Source organism: Phodopus roborovskii, unplaced genomic scaffold (genome assembly GCF_943737965.1).
Source record: "Phodopus roborovskii unplaced genomic scaffold, PHOROB, whole genome shotgun sequence".
In the NCBI taxonomy this organism is placed as follows: domain Eukaryota; kingdom Metazoa; phylum Chordata; class Mammalia; order Rodentia; family Cricetidae; genus Phodopus; species Phodopus roborovskii.
In genome coordinates, this window is record NW_026125554.1 from 1,826,879 (window position 1) to 1,844,461 (window position 17,583).

The window sequence follows — 17,583 nt, forward strand, 5'->3', positions numbered from 1 at the left end:
CCCAGATTAGGCACTAACAACACCTGATTTTACAGAGAGACCGTTTATTAATGGGGCGGGTGGGGTGGGGTGGAAGCAAAGCTAAGGTAGCTGCTTTCTGACTCAGGCAGAACAACAGCAGCAAATGCCTTGCATAGAAAAAGGGAGGTCTGTGTTAGAAGGCAGAGATGCAGAGGTATATTTTAACTGGGCATGTTAATTAGGCGAGCCAAAGGGGACTTTTGGTTGCTGGACTTCAGTCAGTTGACAACTGGACCTTGGTGGTCAGCCTCAGGAGGAGGAAGTGATCAAATAAGGGGATAGAGCTTGGGGGCCAGCTTTGGGAATGTAATCTAAGTGTTTAGCAGGGCATCCATCGGGAATGGGGGAAGAGCAAGGCCTGCCAGAGCCGTGCTTGCTACTCAAGCTGTCCCTTCAGAACCAAAGAAATTTTAACTTTTGAGCTTGTGACCAGCAGTGCTTTACCAGAGCAAGGTAAGGTTAACAGCTCATCAGAACTCCATGAACTAATAGTAAAACTATGAACTTTTGAAGGCTTAGTATAACAATCACAGCGATGGAAAGAAATCTGAAGCATTTTTCATTTTTATATACCTTAAGTGACTTTTGTCTCCAATAATTTGCCATGAGACACAGATGGCTTATAACTGGGAGCAGTCATTCATTATAAAGCAAGTTCCATTGAATAAAGGAATAGTAAAAAGTTACATTGGCATTCAGATGGCTGTTCAGGGAGCTGGACCTTACACCTTACACCACGGCCACGCTCCTCTGCACCTTTGAGGAGGTCCCAGCACGGTAACTGCTGCCGTGACTTATTCAAAGCTTCAGTTGGCCACATTTTGGCACTACCCCAGGCTGAACTGATTTCCCCAACCCTGTGGAACTCCCTGCAGATGTTCAGAACATGGAAAGAAAAATTCAAAGTGCTACCCCTGGTAGCTTCAAACCGCTTACACTTAAGGAAGCTATGTTGAGTGGTTTGGTGGCCGCTGAAGTGTGGATGTAGTTTGGTATCAGACAGATCGTAGGCAAATGTGGCATCCTTGGCTATGTTGTTTGAAGACTGATCTTCAACATCTGATTTTATTTGAGTTCTTACAGCACGCTTTCTTTTGGGCCACCAATCGGCTCCCAGATAAAGACAGGGAACATTATTTATGAAGGGTCAGCCTATACTTGTCCCCCTAGCTCTTATAACCTAAATTAACCCGGTTCTCTTCACCTTGCCCCAGGGCTTTTTACCTCCTGTAATTGTGTATGTCCTGCTGTCCTGCTTCATGTCTGGCTGTCTGGCCACTGCCTGGCTGGCTGGGTGTCCCCTGTCTCCCTTGTCCTCTCTCTATTCTCTTTGCCTTCCAGCCCTACCTTCTAATGCCTAGTTACAGGCTGGTCAGCTTTTTTGTTTTGTTTTGGTTTTTTCGAGGCAGGGTTTCTCTGTGTAGCTTTGGAGCCTGTCCCGGAACTAGCTTTTGTAGACCTGGCTGGCCTCGAACTCACAGAGATCTGCCTGCCTCCCAAGTGCTGGGACTAAAGGCATGTGCCACCAACACACTGCCATATTAGCTCTTTATCCTAATTTTAGCCTGGTTCGTTTCATCTACATTTTGCCAGGACAGGCTCCAAAGCTACACAGAAAAACCCTATCTTGAAAAACCAAAACCAAAACAAACAAAAATAGCTAGTGGACAAGCCTAGTTAAGACCCAGCATCCATAATTAATAAGTCTCCATGTCCTTATTTGGGAACTGATGGGCAGCACAAAGAGAAGTCCAGCTACAGAACAGGGTGTCAGATCCCTGGAGCTGGGGTCACAAGTGTTTGGGTGCTTGGAACCAGACCCAGACCCTCTTACCACCCAGCCATCTCTTCTCTCCAGTGGCTGTTTGTCCTAGGTCCCTGCCGTCTTTACTCCCACCAGCCCTTTGGGTTCTAGTTCCTGGTCCCATCTGGAGCTGGACAGTGAGTCCAGGTCTGGAGGCCACAGGGTCATTGACAGGACCCTAAGTTGTTGTGGCTCAGGGGCCTGGGGCCTGCATGTTCCTCTCTTTTCTCAAATTGCTCTGAACTACAGGAGAGTTCCAAGAGCCACACAGCCTCCCTGTGTCAGTCTGCCACCCTTGGAGGGCCCTCCCACCGTTCCCATTTAGCTCACCCCTCACCTGGTCTAGGGCTCTCTCCTTAGGCCTTCTCCTGTCTATTGTCCTAGGTGAAAGGTGTCTTCCTTCCCCAGGGCCTGCCTGCCTATCTTCCCTTCTTCATTCATCTGCCATTCCTTCCTGCCCTGATATCCCTCCTAGACCCAGCTCTGGCCGCCGGCCCCAAGTCACCTCTCTCTCTGCTCATAGGTCATTGCATCCCCATCTTGGCAGTTGGTGACTCCCTCACCTGCCTCCTGACACACTTCTGGTTGCCAAGACACTTGGCTCCTCTGTCTTCTGGTCTGGCAATGAGTCGATTGCCTGCTGGAGACCCTGCAGCTGCATGGTTAAGGTTCCCTGATGTGCAGGGCACAGAGGGGACCAAGACCCAGAGAAGGTTAAGTTAGGGGCCAGAGGACACAAGCCTGGGCCAGAGCTCAGTGATCTGCAAACCTGTCTGCCATGTAGAACATCCTCTTACTGGTGTGGGTCTCAACAGAGCTGAGCAGCCCCAGGAAGAGCAGGGTATATGACGGCCCCTCCCTGGCCCCTGATGGGGCTTCCTGAGTGGGAAGCCTGCTTTGTTAGGTTGTGTTTGTTCTGAGACACATTAGCTCTGTAGACTGAGTAGACATAGAACTCATTGTTATGTATCCCAGTTTGGCCTAAAACTTACACCATCCTCCTGCCTCAGCTTCCCAATACTGTGATGATTGGTGCGCTCCTCGTGCCTGGTTCATGTGGAGCTGGGGATAGAACCCAGGGCTTGAGACATGTTCTGTGAGCCCTGTGAGCCCTAACCACACCTGTTTACTCTGATGCTTTTGTTTCAGTGTTTGAGACAGTCTTACTATGTAACTCCGGCTGGCCTGTCCTGGCTATGTAGACCAGGCTGGTCTCAAACACTCACTTAAATTCTCCTGCCTCTACCTCCTGAGTGTGTGTATATATGTAATGTATTTTACTCTTTTTTGTTTTGTTTTGCTTTTTTTGAGACAGGGTTTCTCTGTGTAGCTTTGGAGCCTATCCTGGCATTCACTCTGTAGACCAGGCTGGCCTCGAACTCACAGAGATCCCTCTGCCTCTGCCTCCTGAGTGCTGGGCTTAAAGGCATGCGCCACCACCACCCAGTTCTATTTTACTTTTAGTTATGTATCTGTATTCAGATTTATGCAGGTTCAGACCAGATGCGCCAGATCCCCCTGAAGCTAGAGCTATGGGTGTGTCCCTTGGCACAGACCTTAATAGCTCCTGACATGAGTGTTTGACCAGGTCTTGCTAAATGGCCCAGGCTGGCCTTGTGGTGATCCCTGTCTCTGCCTCCCAGTGCAGGGGTTCTGTGTGCACCCCTGTTAATGACCCACAATTTCCCATTAGCATCCCACAAGGAAATATGGCTTACCATAAGGAGAACAAGGCATAACAACAGAAGGGGAACCAGCCGGGGGCAGAGAGGGAAGCAGAGAGAGGGTATGAGATTACTTCCACCATTATGCATTCTGCGTATGCGTGAGGATGCACATCCGCGAGACCATCACTCCACAGGAAAGCTCGACCAGTGAAAGCCAGATGGATTCAGTCTGCAGGAGCTGCCATCAGCCTGGGCAGAGGGCAGGCTCAGCTGGCTTGCCCACCTGGCCATGTGTCAAGTCACGATGGTCTTCCTTCTTTCTGCTCCCCTTTCCCTATAGGCTGGCCCTCCAGACAGCCTTCTCAGAAGACCCTCCCCAAACTCCCCATTCTCCTGGGGCTAATAAGTCCTGCAACCTTCCAACCCTAGGATGAACTGAGAGGAGGAGCCAGGGGCAGCCAGGCAGGACCTCCCACTTGTCTGTGATTCTCTGGTGAGCTTGGAAACACCTCATCCTGAAAATGCACTATCATGACTTATTTGTGCCCTTTACTCCTCTTCTTTTGCTCTTATTGGTCCATTTCCAGATTTATTTTTACTTTCGAATTGACCGGTTCTTCTATTCCCTTTTGTTACAGGCCTGATGTCTGACCCAGTGACTAACAGCATTTGATTTGTATTGATATGCTATGGGCATGTCAGTCGCTGCTCTTTCGATGAGATTTTTTTGGCTAGCCCCTTATACAAGGAATAAAGCAGCATCCTACACTCCTGCCACAGTCTGGAGAGGTGGCTCAATGGTTTCATCACTGGCTGCTCTTGTAGAGGCCCCAGGTTCAATTCCCCAGTATGGTGACTTACAACCATATGTAACTTCAGTCCTAAGAAATACAACATCCTCTCCTGGCCTCTGTGGACAAACACACATACAAAATAAATAAATAGCTCAAAAAAAGAAAGAAAGAAAGAAAGACAGACAGACAGACAGACAGACAGAAAGAAAGAAAGAAAGAAAGAAAGACAAACCAACCCAGTACAATTTCAAGTGAAGTTAGGACTGAAAACTTCACCTCTCCCATTCCACAGACCACCCTCACTACTGGACAGCCCCTTCCTGAGCTGGATGCTTCGTCACTGGCCAAAGGCCTTGGGAATGTTTCCCTCCAGATCTCAACTATAGGACTAAAAATGTAATACCTCCTACCACTGAAAATACAAGCACTGGCCAGGCAGTGGTAGCACATACCATTAGTCCCAGCACTCAGGAGGCAGAGGCAGGCAGATCTCTGTGAGTTCAAGGTCAGCCTGGTCTACAGACAGTCCTAAGATAGCCAGGGCTACACAGAGAAATCATATCACAACCCTCCCCCACAAAAGAAAGAAAACACAAGCACCTCTTCCAATAGGCCCGAGACCTTAATGCAACTGAGTCAAAGATGAAAGTTTCATACTCAGTACATAGGCAGCACCACCTGCCAACATGGAAACAGAGGCCTAATCCATGATGACCACAGTCTGGGAAAGTCTCTAAAACACCACCCTTGTTTTGGCTTCTGTAGTTCTGCTTCTGGCTAGCTGTCCTTTTTGTGTGTGTGTGCTTGGAAGCTCACCCTGAGACAGGCTCAGAGATACAGTGCGATTCTGTGCACCCAGTGAGCTGCCATTGATGCCTAATAAAGACTTTCCACTGGCTTAAACACCAAGTCAAGTTGTCTTTTCTGGTGGATACCCAACACTCCCTCACCTGCAACCTTGTTCTCCCAAGACGCTCACCAGCGTCCTCTGACTGGCTACACATTCCTTTAAGGTAAATTTCGTTGATCTTAGATAAGTTAATTCATTCTAGGTCCCTGTTTGAATCCTGCAGGGGTTCATTCTCTAGTCTAATTTCTATGGACTCAACAGGGAAATCAGGCGATCCAAGTGTTGGCCTCTCAGCCCCGGGATTGGCTTTGTGAAGAGGGGAGTGAAGGCTAGGACGTGGGTACCCTTCATGTCCACAGTAACACCGGCCCTGGGACCAGTGCAAAGATTTACTCTTTGCTCCTCTGTTGCTTGGGCCATTTGGGACAGGGGAATAGAGCTCCAAGGGCCCTCACTGTGTGAGACTCTATGTGCTGGCCTATGCTGTCATGAGCGGGAAGAACAGGTGTCCTCGCCCTGGAACAGGGCCAGCTGCTGTGTGTTCCTGCAGGGCCCAGGGGAAAGGGCACTGCTTGGGACTGGGGCCCTGATAAACAGATTTAAGCAGCTGTTTCTGCTTTGTCATGCCTACACTGTCATTGGACACAGAAGCAGTGAGCCTTGGAGCTGAGGTCTCAAACCCTTAACCCACTAGTTCCTCCCTCTTTGGACCCATAGGGGCCATGTTCCTCCTCGGCTCCTCAGCAGTGCTGTCTGCTAAAGGCAGACAAAGACAGGGAGCTGAAGAAGCACATCCCGTGTGGGCGGTGTGGCCTCACGCATGCTGCTCCACCTGTAGGTGATGACTGTAAAGAGGATCACACCATGGGGAAGGCCTGTGCGGCCTGTGGACCCTTAGGGTATTGATCTTTAGCGTAATAGGTTTATTCTGAGAACAGGCTGTGATCCACTATACATCTAGACCACTTAGAGGGCCCTGATAGCTATGGCCTCTGGATTTGGGGCAGAAATATTTATTGAAACTGCTAAGGGCCCTCAGTTATTCCTCTATTCACAGACAATAACCAGATAAGCAATGCTCTCATTTACTTTATTTCTTTATATTTGTTTGTTTTTCGAGCAGGTTTTCTCTGTGTAGTGCTGGCTGTAGACCAAGCTACCATCAAACTCAGAGATCAGCCTGCCTCTGGCTCCTGAGTGCGCCACCACTCAACATGACTCTATTTCTAGTTTGTCTGGAGACAGGGTTTCTCTGAAGGTTTGGAGCCTGTTCTGGAACTCCCTTTGTAGACCAGGCTGGCCTTGAACTTTGGGAAATCCGCTTGCCTCTGCCTCCAGAGTGCTGGGAGTAAAGGTGTGTGCCCCCACCGCTGGCCTTTTTCATTGTTTTTGTCTGCTTTGTGATTCTATTTCTTTGTGAAATTCTACCTCTATGTCTTGAGTTATTTTCCTTATCCCATTCAGCTGTTTGTGTTTTCACAGGACTCATTAATGGATCTATTCATAGCCTCTTTAACATTCTTGAACATAATCATAATTGCTACTCTGATCTCTGCTGTTTCTTTCTACTTTTTATTTGGAGACCTTCCACCCAGCTCCCAAATAAATAAATAGAGAATATTATTACTTGTGATGCCCAGCCTTTGCTTGGCTTGTTTCTCTCCAGCTTGTCTTAAATTATCCCCTGTACCTTTTGCCTCTGGGCTTTTTACTTTCTCTATATCTTTTCTTTCCTTCTTACTCTGTGTCTGGTTATGTGGCTGGGTGGCTGGTCCTTCCTTTCTTAATCCTTGATCTTTCCTGCTTCCCAGATCTCTCCTATCTATCCTCTCTGCCTGCCAGCCCCACCTATTCTCTCCTGCCTCACTATTGGCCATTCAGCTCTTTATTACACCAATCAGGTGTTTTACACAGGCAAAGTAACACAGCAACATAAAAGAATGCAACACATCTTTGCATGACTAAACAAATATTCCACAACATAAACGAATGTAACACACCTTAGAACAATGTTCTACCACAGATGTCCTTGTCTCGTGCTTCAGCGATATGGCATCGTCTCTCAGTGCCTACTGTAAGAGCATTGCTGGCTTCTGGAGGAGGCGTATCGATGGACCAAAAATTAAAAGTAATAAAGGTTTAAACACTTGGGCCCTAATCCTAATGGTAAAGAAAAAATTTAACTTCTTAAATCAGGGGTGCCATGGCTGGCACCTGAGCCCCCTCTCAGAGAAGGGGAGGTGACTGTCAAACATTCCTATGTCTGCTAATTGCTGGTCATAAAGGTCCCCTGGTTGTTGTAAAGATCCCTCAGCCCAGGGGATAAGCGACAGACCCTGTGACCGTGTAACCCTGCAACCCCATGCCCTGTCTTATCTTTCTCAAATGCATCTTGCTTAAAATATATAGTTACTGTTTTACTCTGTACTTTGTTTGACCTGAAGTAACGATGGAAACTCTGGAATTTGTGGCCTTCAACCTTATGGTCTTCCTCTTTAAAAGCTTCCCTTTATGGCTGGTTGGCATCTCATCCCCCCTGCCATGGGGTGAGATCCAAGCTGGTCAGCCTGAACAATAAAGAGAAACCTTTGCATTTTCATCAGAATCGTCTGGCTCCTTGGGTTGGTCTGGGGCTCTGTGAACCTGGCACGACAGTATTGTCTTGACTGTTTGTGTTTTTGCTCTGGTGTTATGGGGTATACACCAGAGAAGCCAGTTAAAAATCTGTATTAACTAGCCAGCAACTACACTGGGTGTTCAGGATCCCAGTGTAGCTCCCAGCCTTTCTCAGCATACAAATCAGTTCACAAGAACAGTTAACCAGAAGCAGAATGACAGAAGCCAAAAAGGATTAATACATTTAGAGATTTTTCCAGAACTATGGAATTTGATGGATTATGTATAGGACAAAGTCTAATTGTTCTTAATAATAAAAACTCAGAGTCATGATGGCACACACCTTTAATCCTAGCACTTGGGAAGCAGAGGCAGGAGCATGGTTTACAAAGCCAATTCCAGGACTGTGCTGGATTAATGGCATGTTACTCCCAGTGCTGGGATCACCTTTGTGTGAACTCTGCTTCTCTTTTAGACTGGATCAATTTTGTGTAGCACGGGGGGGGGGGGGTTGAATTCACAGAGATCCACCTGCCTCAGCCTCCGAGTGCTGGGATTAAAGGCATACTCCACCACAGCTGGGCTACACTAATAGGTTTTATGTATCCTGATACCAAATTTCTTCACTGATTCAGTAAGCCACATCAAACTGATTTAAAAAGTAAAAGACCAGGTTCATTCTGAGCCAAGCAGCTCCTGGGTGACTCCTCTGTCCCCCAGAGATCAAGGCAGGCAGAAGGGCAGGGAAAATCACATGCCCAACTAAAGGAGGAGGTATAAATACCCTGTGGGTGCTGGGGAGGTGACTTGAGTGTGACAATCTGGGTTTGTGTCCAACTACAATGCTTCAGGAAGGGGTGGGCAGCAGGCAGCTTCAGGGGAGGAGCCACTGTGCCCACCAGTTCTCCAGGAGTGTGCAACTGGACTTTTTAGTGTTTCTTCTGAGAAGGGTAGTTTGGAGAGCCAAGAATGAGGTTTTCTCAGCCTGAAGTCCCAGTTGAATACACACCAAGAGGCAAAATCCTAGCTGGACAGTGGTGGCACACACCTTTAGTCCCAGCACTCCCGAGGCAGAGGCAGGTGGATCTCAGTAAGTTCAAGACCAGCCTGTCTACAGGAGCTAGTTCCAGGACAGGCTCCAAAGCAATACAGAGAAATTATTTCTCACCCCCCCCCAAAAAAAGGCAGAATCTCAGGGAATGGTGGTGTCTTTCTTAGCTAGGGTTTAAACAGCTGTGAAGACACCTTGACAATGGCAACTCTTATAAAGGAAAACCATTTAATTGGGGTTGCTTACATTTTTGGAGGTTTAGTCGTCTTAACTTACAGGCAACAGGAAGTGATCTGAGACAATGGGTGGGATCTGAGCACATACTGCGTTTTTCTTTCTTCCTTGGTGATCATGAGACAGTCTGCAAGGTGGGAGGGAGCTAAAGCAGGGAGCAGGGGTGGACAGCTGTGGATATGATGGAGACAACCCTCCAGGAGAAGATTTTGATGAATTAGCTCAGTTCTATTCCAGAGTACAAGGAACACATAGGATTGGGAGAGCCTGAGGACAAACCCTAATTTGCATTAAGGCATGAGGGAATGCGGGAGACATGTACATGGGACAAACAGGACAGGATTTCCAGCAGGAAACTATGCAAAGGGTCACCATAGAGATAGGTCAGGCATCCAGGCTTAAAGACAGCTTTCAGATAAGGTCAGCTTCCAGGGCCTAGAGACATCCAGATAAGGGCGGGAAGTGTCATTAAGAAGGGAGTCCCTAATGTTGGAGAGAGCTGCCATCCAGGCCTCCCAACAATATAAGAGACCTCAAAGTCTGCCCCCATAATGAATGTCACACTTCCCTCAACAAGGCCACACCTCCTAATAGTGCCACCCCTGTGGAGGCCATTTCCTTTCAAACCACCACAGGAAATAAGATCGGAGGAGGGGGTGTCCTATAGGCAGACACTTGCATATTTTGTTACAGCTTGGACTGACACCCATCAGTGGCACTTACCCAGTTGGTCACTGGGAAGCCCCTGCCTGTGCATCCAACTATTTTCCTAATGTCCCACGACCATGCCCAGGTACTCAGGCTCTGACCATTCATTACCACCAAGAATGAGAGAGGCTTCTGGAAGTAGTGGTGCACGACTTTAATCCCAGCACTCAGGAGACAGAGCCGGTCATAGAGACCAGCTTGGGCTACAGAGCGAGTTCAGGGACAGCCAGAGCTACACAGAGAAACCATGACTCAAAACAAAACAAAACAAATAAAACAAAAGAATGAGAAGGTTGTGGTAAATTAAAGTTCATGTCAAGGGCTCCAACCCATACTAAAAAAAAAAAAAAAAAAAAAAAAAAAAAAAAAGAAGGCTGGGTGTGGCCAGGAACTCAGAGAGAGATTTGCCCACCAGAGAGCTGGAACCCAATGTACCCACCATGTCTCCCAGATAACTCATTTTCCAAAAACTTCTTCTGCCCATATCCCCTTACTTTGTATTTGTGACTTCTATAACCAGGGTGTCCAAGGTTCAGCCCAGTCCTGCAGCCCATACAGTGGGTTCAGCGGTCAGATAGACTTGGTAGGGTCTCCCTAGTTTCCTGGACACTTGTTTTTCCAAGTCAGGATCAGAACTGGTGATGACCTGGGGACTGAGGACACGCTCAGGCAGGACAGCTGAAGGTATGGCCACCATCTGGTTTTCCAATGCTGGATATTGCTGGCCTTACTGGTACTTGCCTTTAATCCTAGCACTGAAGCAAGTCATTCTCAGTGCATCTGAGACCAGCTTGGTTTATACATTAAATTTCAGGTAGCCAGGGCTACACAGTGAAACCCTACCCACCCCTCCACCCCTCCAAAAAAGAAAAAAGGTACATAGACATTTCTTTTCCGTTATTTTTTATTTTCTTTTCTTTTTAAAGATTTTTTTTTTATGTATTATTTACACAGTGTTATGTCTACATGAATGCCTGCAGGCCAGAGGCCAGAAGAGGGCACCAGATCTCATTACAGATGGTTGTGCAACACCATGTGGTTACTGGGAATTGAACTAAGATCCTCTGGAAGAGCAGTCAGTGCTGTTAGCCTCTGAGCCATCTCTCCAGCCCCTTGTTTCTTGTTTTTCGAGACCGGGTCTCTCTGTGGCGTTGGAGGCTGTCCTGGAACTCGATCTGTAGACCAGGATGGCCTCGAACTCACAGAGATCCGCCTGCCTCCGCCTACCAAGTGCGACGGGGATTAAAGACGCGTTATAGGCGCCTAGTTCCCTCTTGCTAACTCTTAAACTATGGCGGCCAAGTATCGTGAGATCTTCTCGACGGCGATCTCACCCAGCTGAACGCTAGGGTTGCCCGCCGAGCAGCCTAAGGTAGAAGTCGTGTTTTCAGGCGTTCGTGCAAGACAGCACAAAGCTGGGCAGAAGAGGCCTGTTCCTTGTTCCGCGCAAGCGCATTACGTGTGCGGGGGGGGCCTTTTTCGGTTTCCGGCGCATGCGCGAACCGACAACTGCGCATGCGCAGCTGTTTGTGAGCGGCTGCAACATGGACGACGAGGAGGAAACCTACCGGCTGTGGAAAATACGCAAGACTATCATGCAGGCGAGTCGCGCGTGGGGCGGTTTTGAGCGAGCGCCGAGCTGAGGGCGGACTGCTGTCGTCTGTCTAGGCTCCAGTCCTCCTGCTGCAGTTTCCCGGTGCTGGGATGCACCAGCCCGCTTTCAGCCTCCTGACCCTGTCTCAGAAGGAACTTGGCGGAGGCGGGACTGCTGCATGCTCACACGTGGTTTATGGGGTGGGTGCTGGAGATGAACTCGGGGTTTTCTGCGTGCTGAGCAGCCGCTCTACCCACTGAGCGCAGGCCCCAGCACCCACATGGCATCTCACAACCGTCGGTAATCCCGGTCCGGCGGGTTTGATGTGCATTTTTGGTTTGTTTTCACATAAACATTAAAAAAACAATAAAACAGCTTTGGCTCGGCGCCGTGGCAGAGGCCTTTAATGACAGCACTGGGGAGGCAGAGACAGGTGGCTCTGTAAGTTCGAAGCTAACTTGATCTACATAGTGAGTTCCAGGACAGTCAGGGCTTTGTAGAGAGGCCTTGTCTTAAGAAACCAAAACAAACAAATGGTAAAAATGCTAATCTGATAACATACGCCTTCCCATCACTCTTGGACCCGAGGCAGTCAGTCTCAGAGTTCAAGACCAGCCTGGCCTATGCTGAAAGTTTGAGGTCACTCAGAGCTTCATAGTGAGACCCGGCCCCAAAACTAATAATAAAAGAAACTTAGGTTGGCTGGGAAGTGGTGATGCACACCTTTAATCCCAGCACTCAGGAGGCAGAGGCAGAGGCAGATGGATCTCTTGAGTTCAAGGCCACCCTGGCCTACAGAGTTGAGTTCCAGGACAGCCAGGGCTACACAGAGAAACTGTGTCTCTGAAAAAAAACAAAAGACAGAAAGAAAGGGGAGGGAGAGGAAGGATACAGACCAGGTACCAGTGGAGAAGGAGGCCTGCATAGTGTTGATTTTCGTGTTGGGTGGACCCCAGGGCCTGGTCAGTCCTACCCCTCAGCTGCCATCCCTGATTATACTCTACTCTTCCCTCATCAGGCCTAAGACCAAACAGAAAGGTCCCCGTGTTGAAGAGTGGGTGGGAGCACAAAGTTGCCAAGGGATCAACCCTAGCCTGCCCCGGAGAGGCTGGGCTGGGCTGGGGGGCCCAGTGGGACCTGTCCATAGCTTGGGGACCAGACTGTGGCTCAGCTACACAGCATGCATCCCTCCTGAGTCAGCTAAATACTCTTCCCCATTCTGCCCCCAACCAGCCCAGGCTGTTTAGGATCAGGTCTGGGCGTTACAGTCCCCAACTCTCATACTGAGCATTTATTCTCTCTCTGAGGACAGCTGGCTATTTGTCTCTGCAGCTATGTCACGACCGTGGTTACCTGGTGACCCAGGATGAGCTGGACCAGACACTTGAGGAGTTCAAGGCGCAGTTTGGGGACAAACCCAGCGAAGGAAGACCGAGGCGCACAGACCTCACTGTGCTGGTGGCCCACAACGATGATCCCACAGACCAGATGTTTGTGTTCTTTCCAGGTGAGGCCCCTTGGACCAGTAACAGAGGCTGATTCTGGGGTCCCATAATTCTGGTGCCAACACCCAGGGCCTGGCTCAGGTGCCAGTCGTGGCAACTCTTTGGTCTTCCTGTTTTCTGCCCAGCCAGTGAGGATGAATCCCACCCTGGCCCAGCTTTGCCTGCAGGCTTGCTGCAGCCGCCAGCCTGCTTCTGTCCCCTCCTCCCCTCGAACCTTCCCTTGTCCAGTTGGTGTCCATTTTCCACCCCTTGAGTCCCAGCACCAGCTCTCAGGCCCTCCCTGTGCAGCTGCCTCATGGTCTCCCCAATCAGCCTGTTGCCTTTAATACTTTGACACTTTAAGGTCCTGGGTCCTGTGTTTTTAGTATGAGAGTTAGGTAGGGTTGCAGAGGTGGGTGTGATAGCGTATGCCGGAAATTCTAGCACTTGGCAAGTAGAGACCAAGGCAGCCAGCCTGGTCTATACAGTGAGTTCTAGGACAGCTACGTAGAGCAGTGGTTCTCAGCCTTCCTAATGCTGCAGCCCTTTAATAAAACAGTTCCTCATGTTGTGATGACCCCAGCTGTGAAATTCATATCTGTAACTTTGCTATTGTTAGGAGTCATAATATAAATACCTGTGTCTTCCTATGTCTCAAAGGGGTCAGGACCCATGGGTTGAGAACCACTGATGCAGAGAGCCCCTGTCTCAGAAAGGGAAAGGTACACTGAGAGTGTAGAGTCTGAGATCCAACTGTTTGCAAAGCCCTGGGCCACTCCTGCACCTTTGGGTCCTGGTGCTCCAGTGAACCCAGTCTGCCTGCAGAGCTGAGTTAGCCCCGTGTGGCTGTCCGAGCTGACAATACCATGTGTCCTAAACCTCAGAGCAGCTGAGGACCTCCAAAGGGTCTGGGTACCCTCCAGCTTCCTTCCTGTCTAGCCCCATTCGCTACTGGCCGTTCTTATCTTCCCTGTCACAGGCAGGGCAGTGGTGGCCGTCAGCAGTGGGTGGGAGAGTCATACTGTGTGTCCACAGAGGAGCCCAAGGTGGGCATCAAGACCATCAAGGTGTACTGCCAGCGCATGCAGGAGGAGAACATCACTCGGGCACTGATCGTGGTACAGCAAGGCATGACGCCCTCCGCTAAGCAGTCCCTGGTGGACATGGCCCCTAAGTACGTGCTGGAGCAGTTCCTACAGCAAGAGCTGCTCATCAACATCACGGAACACGAGGTGTGCGTCTGTTCTTGGGAGGCCTGGGCAGCATGGTGGGCTAGAGTGCAGCACTGCCTTGGTAGACAGGACCTGTGCCAGCCTCAGGCTCTGCCATCACGTGCTGGGGCGGGGTGGTACCCCAGCTTTGGTGCTGTGGCCCCAAGCATCCAAATTGGTGGTGTTTGTAGCATGGTCCTGTCCTCTATCCCACACCTATGACAGTATCCTTCAGCCATTGGAGTTTGTTGAGGTCCCTGATGGCTCCATGGCTGTTGGTGTGTCTTTGTCTCCGTAGCTGGTCCCTGAGCATGTGGTCATGACCAAGGAGGAGGTGACAGAACTGCTGGCTAGATAGTATCCTTTACCCTTTATCCCCACCACACTGAACACCTCACCCCAGTGCCACCCCCACCAGCCACTTCCTTGACTGTGACCCAGCAAGCTTCGTGAGAGCCAGCTGCCCAGGATCCAGGCGGGGGACCCAGTGGCACGCTACTTTGGGATCAAGCGAGGGCAGGTGAGAGGCCCTGGTTCATTTTTCTCCTTCTGAGGCCAGGGCTGCTATGGTTAGCCACTGGTGCCCCACAGCCCTGCCAACTCCAGCTCTGCCTGCTCCCACAGGTCGTGAAGATCATCCGGCCCAGTGAGACAGCTGGGCGCTACATTACCTACCGCCTGGTGCAGTAGCCCAGCCTCAGGTGAGCCTTTCACCATAGTGAGGGCTCAGCACTATCCCTGGATGAGCCCCACCTGCCACCGGACTCTGCTGTTTGTTCTTGACTCAGGAGAGGGTCTGAGCCGCCTTCTGCAGCCAGCACAGGCCATCATCCCATTCTGAAAAGTAGGACTGTTGGGTGAGACACAGCCTAGCCGTTTGAGAGGAACCACTTGGTGGAAGGAGAGACTGACTCTTCTGCAAGTTGTCCTCTGACCTCCATGCGCACACCATGGCAACTTCGTGTGTACCCACCAAAAAAAAAAAAAAATCTAATGGGAGTGCAGGCTTTAATACCAGCATCCAGGAGGCAGAGGCAGGTGGATCTCTAAATTCCAGGCTAGCCTGGGCTATATTCTGAGATCTTATCTCAAAAAACAAACCAAACTATACTGTTGCCAGATTAAATCCTAGCCCTCTGGAGACTGAAGCAGGAGGATTGTAGTAACTTCAAGGCGAGTTTGTGGACTCTTTAGCAAGAACTGGACCAGAAGCAGCATGCTGGCAAGATGAGACCTTCGTCTGAGAAACAATAGAAAGGATCCCCACATAGCACTGGCCATGCTCAGAACCCCCTCCGAGCCAGCTGATCTGCCCCTCCCAGCTCTACCGGCACCCCGATGGACAGTTGGCCCTTGACTGCTGCTCCCATGGCTGCCAGGGTATGGGCCATAAACTGTTTGCCTTACAGGGTTTCTCTGTAGCTTTGAAGCCTGTCATGGAACCAGGCTGGCCTCGAACTCAGAGATCCTCCTGTCTCTGCCTCCTGAGTGGGTTAAAGACTGTGTACCACCACCTGGCCTGTGTCTCAGGGGACATGGCCCTGAATAAGGCCAACACCACAGTCCCTGCACAACCTCAGGGCACTGGCTGCACCACAACTCCTTTGCCACTCTTGAAGTCACTAACCTATTTAGAGTTCTCCATTCTTGTAGGACTCTTTTGAGAATTAAAGATATTTTGAGGAGATATGTTGTTTTGGAAAACTGGTCAATTTGGGCTGGGCTGTGCAGGTTGAGTCCTGGAGGGCCCTTGGCTTGGGCTGGATGCCACGTTATCCCCCTGTAGCTACATGTCACTCCAGGAATGGTGAATCCTGTCTACTCCCTGAGCTCTGCCTGCCATTACCTGCTCAGGTTGATAGTGGAAGGCAGGCCATGGTTCTCTTCCTCCTCAGGCATTCTTGATTCATTTATCACCTTCTGAGGCCAGGGCTGCTATGGTTAGGACAGTGGGCCCGAGCCACCAGTACCTGCAGCCCTGCCAACCCCAGCACTGCCTAATCCCAAAGGTCGTCTCGCCTGTCTATTCTTGATTAGGGCCCAACTCACCAAGTAGCTGTGGTGGCCCTGAAGTCCATGCTATCCTGCCTCAACACCAGGATGACAAAAGTCCCACTCCTCAGCTCGACTGACCTGGAAGAGCTCCTGCCTCAGGCTTACCTTGCTCTGCTCCTGGCACTGGGCCCTGGCTGCCAGCAGCCCCTTTTGACTTAAGCCTCCAACAGTACAGTCCAGCTGTGGTCCGGCCCATCCTTTCTTACACAGCTCAGTACCAATGATGTTAGTAACTTCCCACAGCCAACATTTCTTAATTCTAGGACCATCACTCAGGAGTGTCAGTGCCATAGGCCATCAATCTAGTCCCTTCTCCAGCCTCTGTATTTCCTGCCCCTGTTCTGTTTTTCATATTTCCTACCATTGTCTCACACGGTGGCCTTTTGCCTCTGGGTATGGTAACACAGCATGCCCTCAGGGTTCCACCAAACTGTTGCTAGTGGCGGAACTTCACTCTGGTTCATGGCTGCCTGACACTCTAGTTTATACAGTGTGCCTACCTCCTCTGTGCATGGGCCACTGTGCCAACTAGCTGCCATATCTGGCTAATACCAGGAGCAGAATGTCTGGTTAATGTGTTGAGGACGAATCCCATTGTGCCATTCAGTGGGTTGGTGGTATGTACCCATCTAGCATTGGGAAGCCCTGAGCTTCACACCCAGCACCACAGAGTCATTATTCCTAGCTGCTCCACCACAGTGGCCTTTTTGTGATAAACACTGGGGAGGGCTCTGAGTTCCAGGCCAGCCAGGACAACAAAGTGAGACCCTGCCTAAAAAGAAAAGCAACTTCAAAAGCACCAAGTACAATACAGAGAAACCCTGTCTCAAAAAACAAACAAACACCAAATATGTTCACTCACCACTGGCCTGTGTTAGTTCCTCTCTCTTGAAGAACTGAATCCAGACTCCTAGCCAAAAGCCAAGACATCTTGTTTACCAAGAAGGGGGGTTGGGGTGGGGGTGCTCCTGAGCGCTGACCCTGCCCTCAGGCATTTTATCTGTGCCTGTGGTTTGCTGCAAGGCAGCTGGCTGACCCCTCACCAGGAAGTTCCCCCACAGGAACTCCCCGCCCCAGCCAGGAAGGAAGGCCCCTTCCCCTCTGTGCTGCTATCAGGGTGGAAAGAAATTCTGTAGACTCCCTATGACCGGAATGACAAACTGGCCTTTGCTTTCCCCAGTGTCACTGTGTGGCTGAGGAAGATGCTGAACTCCTGATTCCCCTGTCTCCACTATGCTGGGATGGCAGATGTGCACCACCCTAGTTTATGAGGAACAGGACATGAGTCTGTCCCAGGGCCACCATCATGTGAGGATCAGGAGGGAATTGGGTGCCACCTGCCCCTCCCCAGACTGAGGCTCTAAGGGAGAGGAATCCTTTCCCAGAAATGTAGAAATATATTTAAAACAATATAAGTGCAATAAAAAACACTGACCACTGACGTGGCAGCCCACATCGTGGCCCAAGCACTCAGGAGGCAGGTGGATCTTTAAG

The 17,583-nt window shown here is 50.0% G+C and overlaps 1 protein-coding gene across 1 annotated transcript; it reads left to right on the forward strand.

Annotated features, from left to right (window-relative positions):
* Window positions 1-11,262: 11,262 nt before the first annotated feature.
* On the forward strand, window positions 11,263-15,723 carry Polr2e (RNA polymerase II, I and III subunit E). The gene is made up of 6 exons (XM_051177431.1): window positions 11,263-11,350; window positions 12,652-12,846; window positions 13,859-14,055; window positions 14,333-14,391; window positions 14,476-14,554; window positions 14,659-15,723. Exons 1-6 carry the CDS (start codon window positions 11,290-11,292, stop codon window positions 14,722-14,724), a joined length of 657 nt encoding a protein of 218 aa, XP_051033388.1. The 5' UTR covers window positions 11,263-11,289; the 3' UTR covers window positions 14,725-15,723.
* Window positions 15,724-17,583: the final 1,860 nt, after the last annotated feature.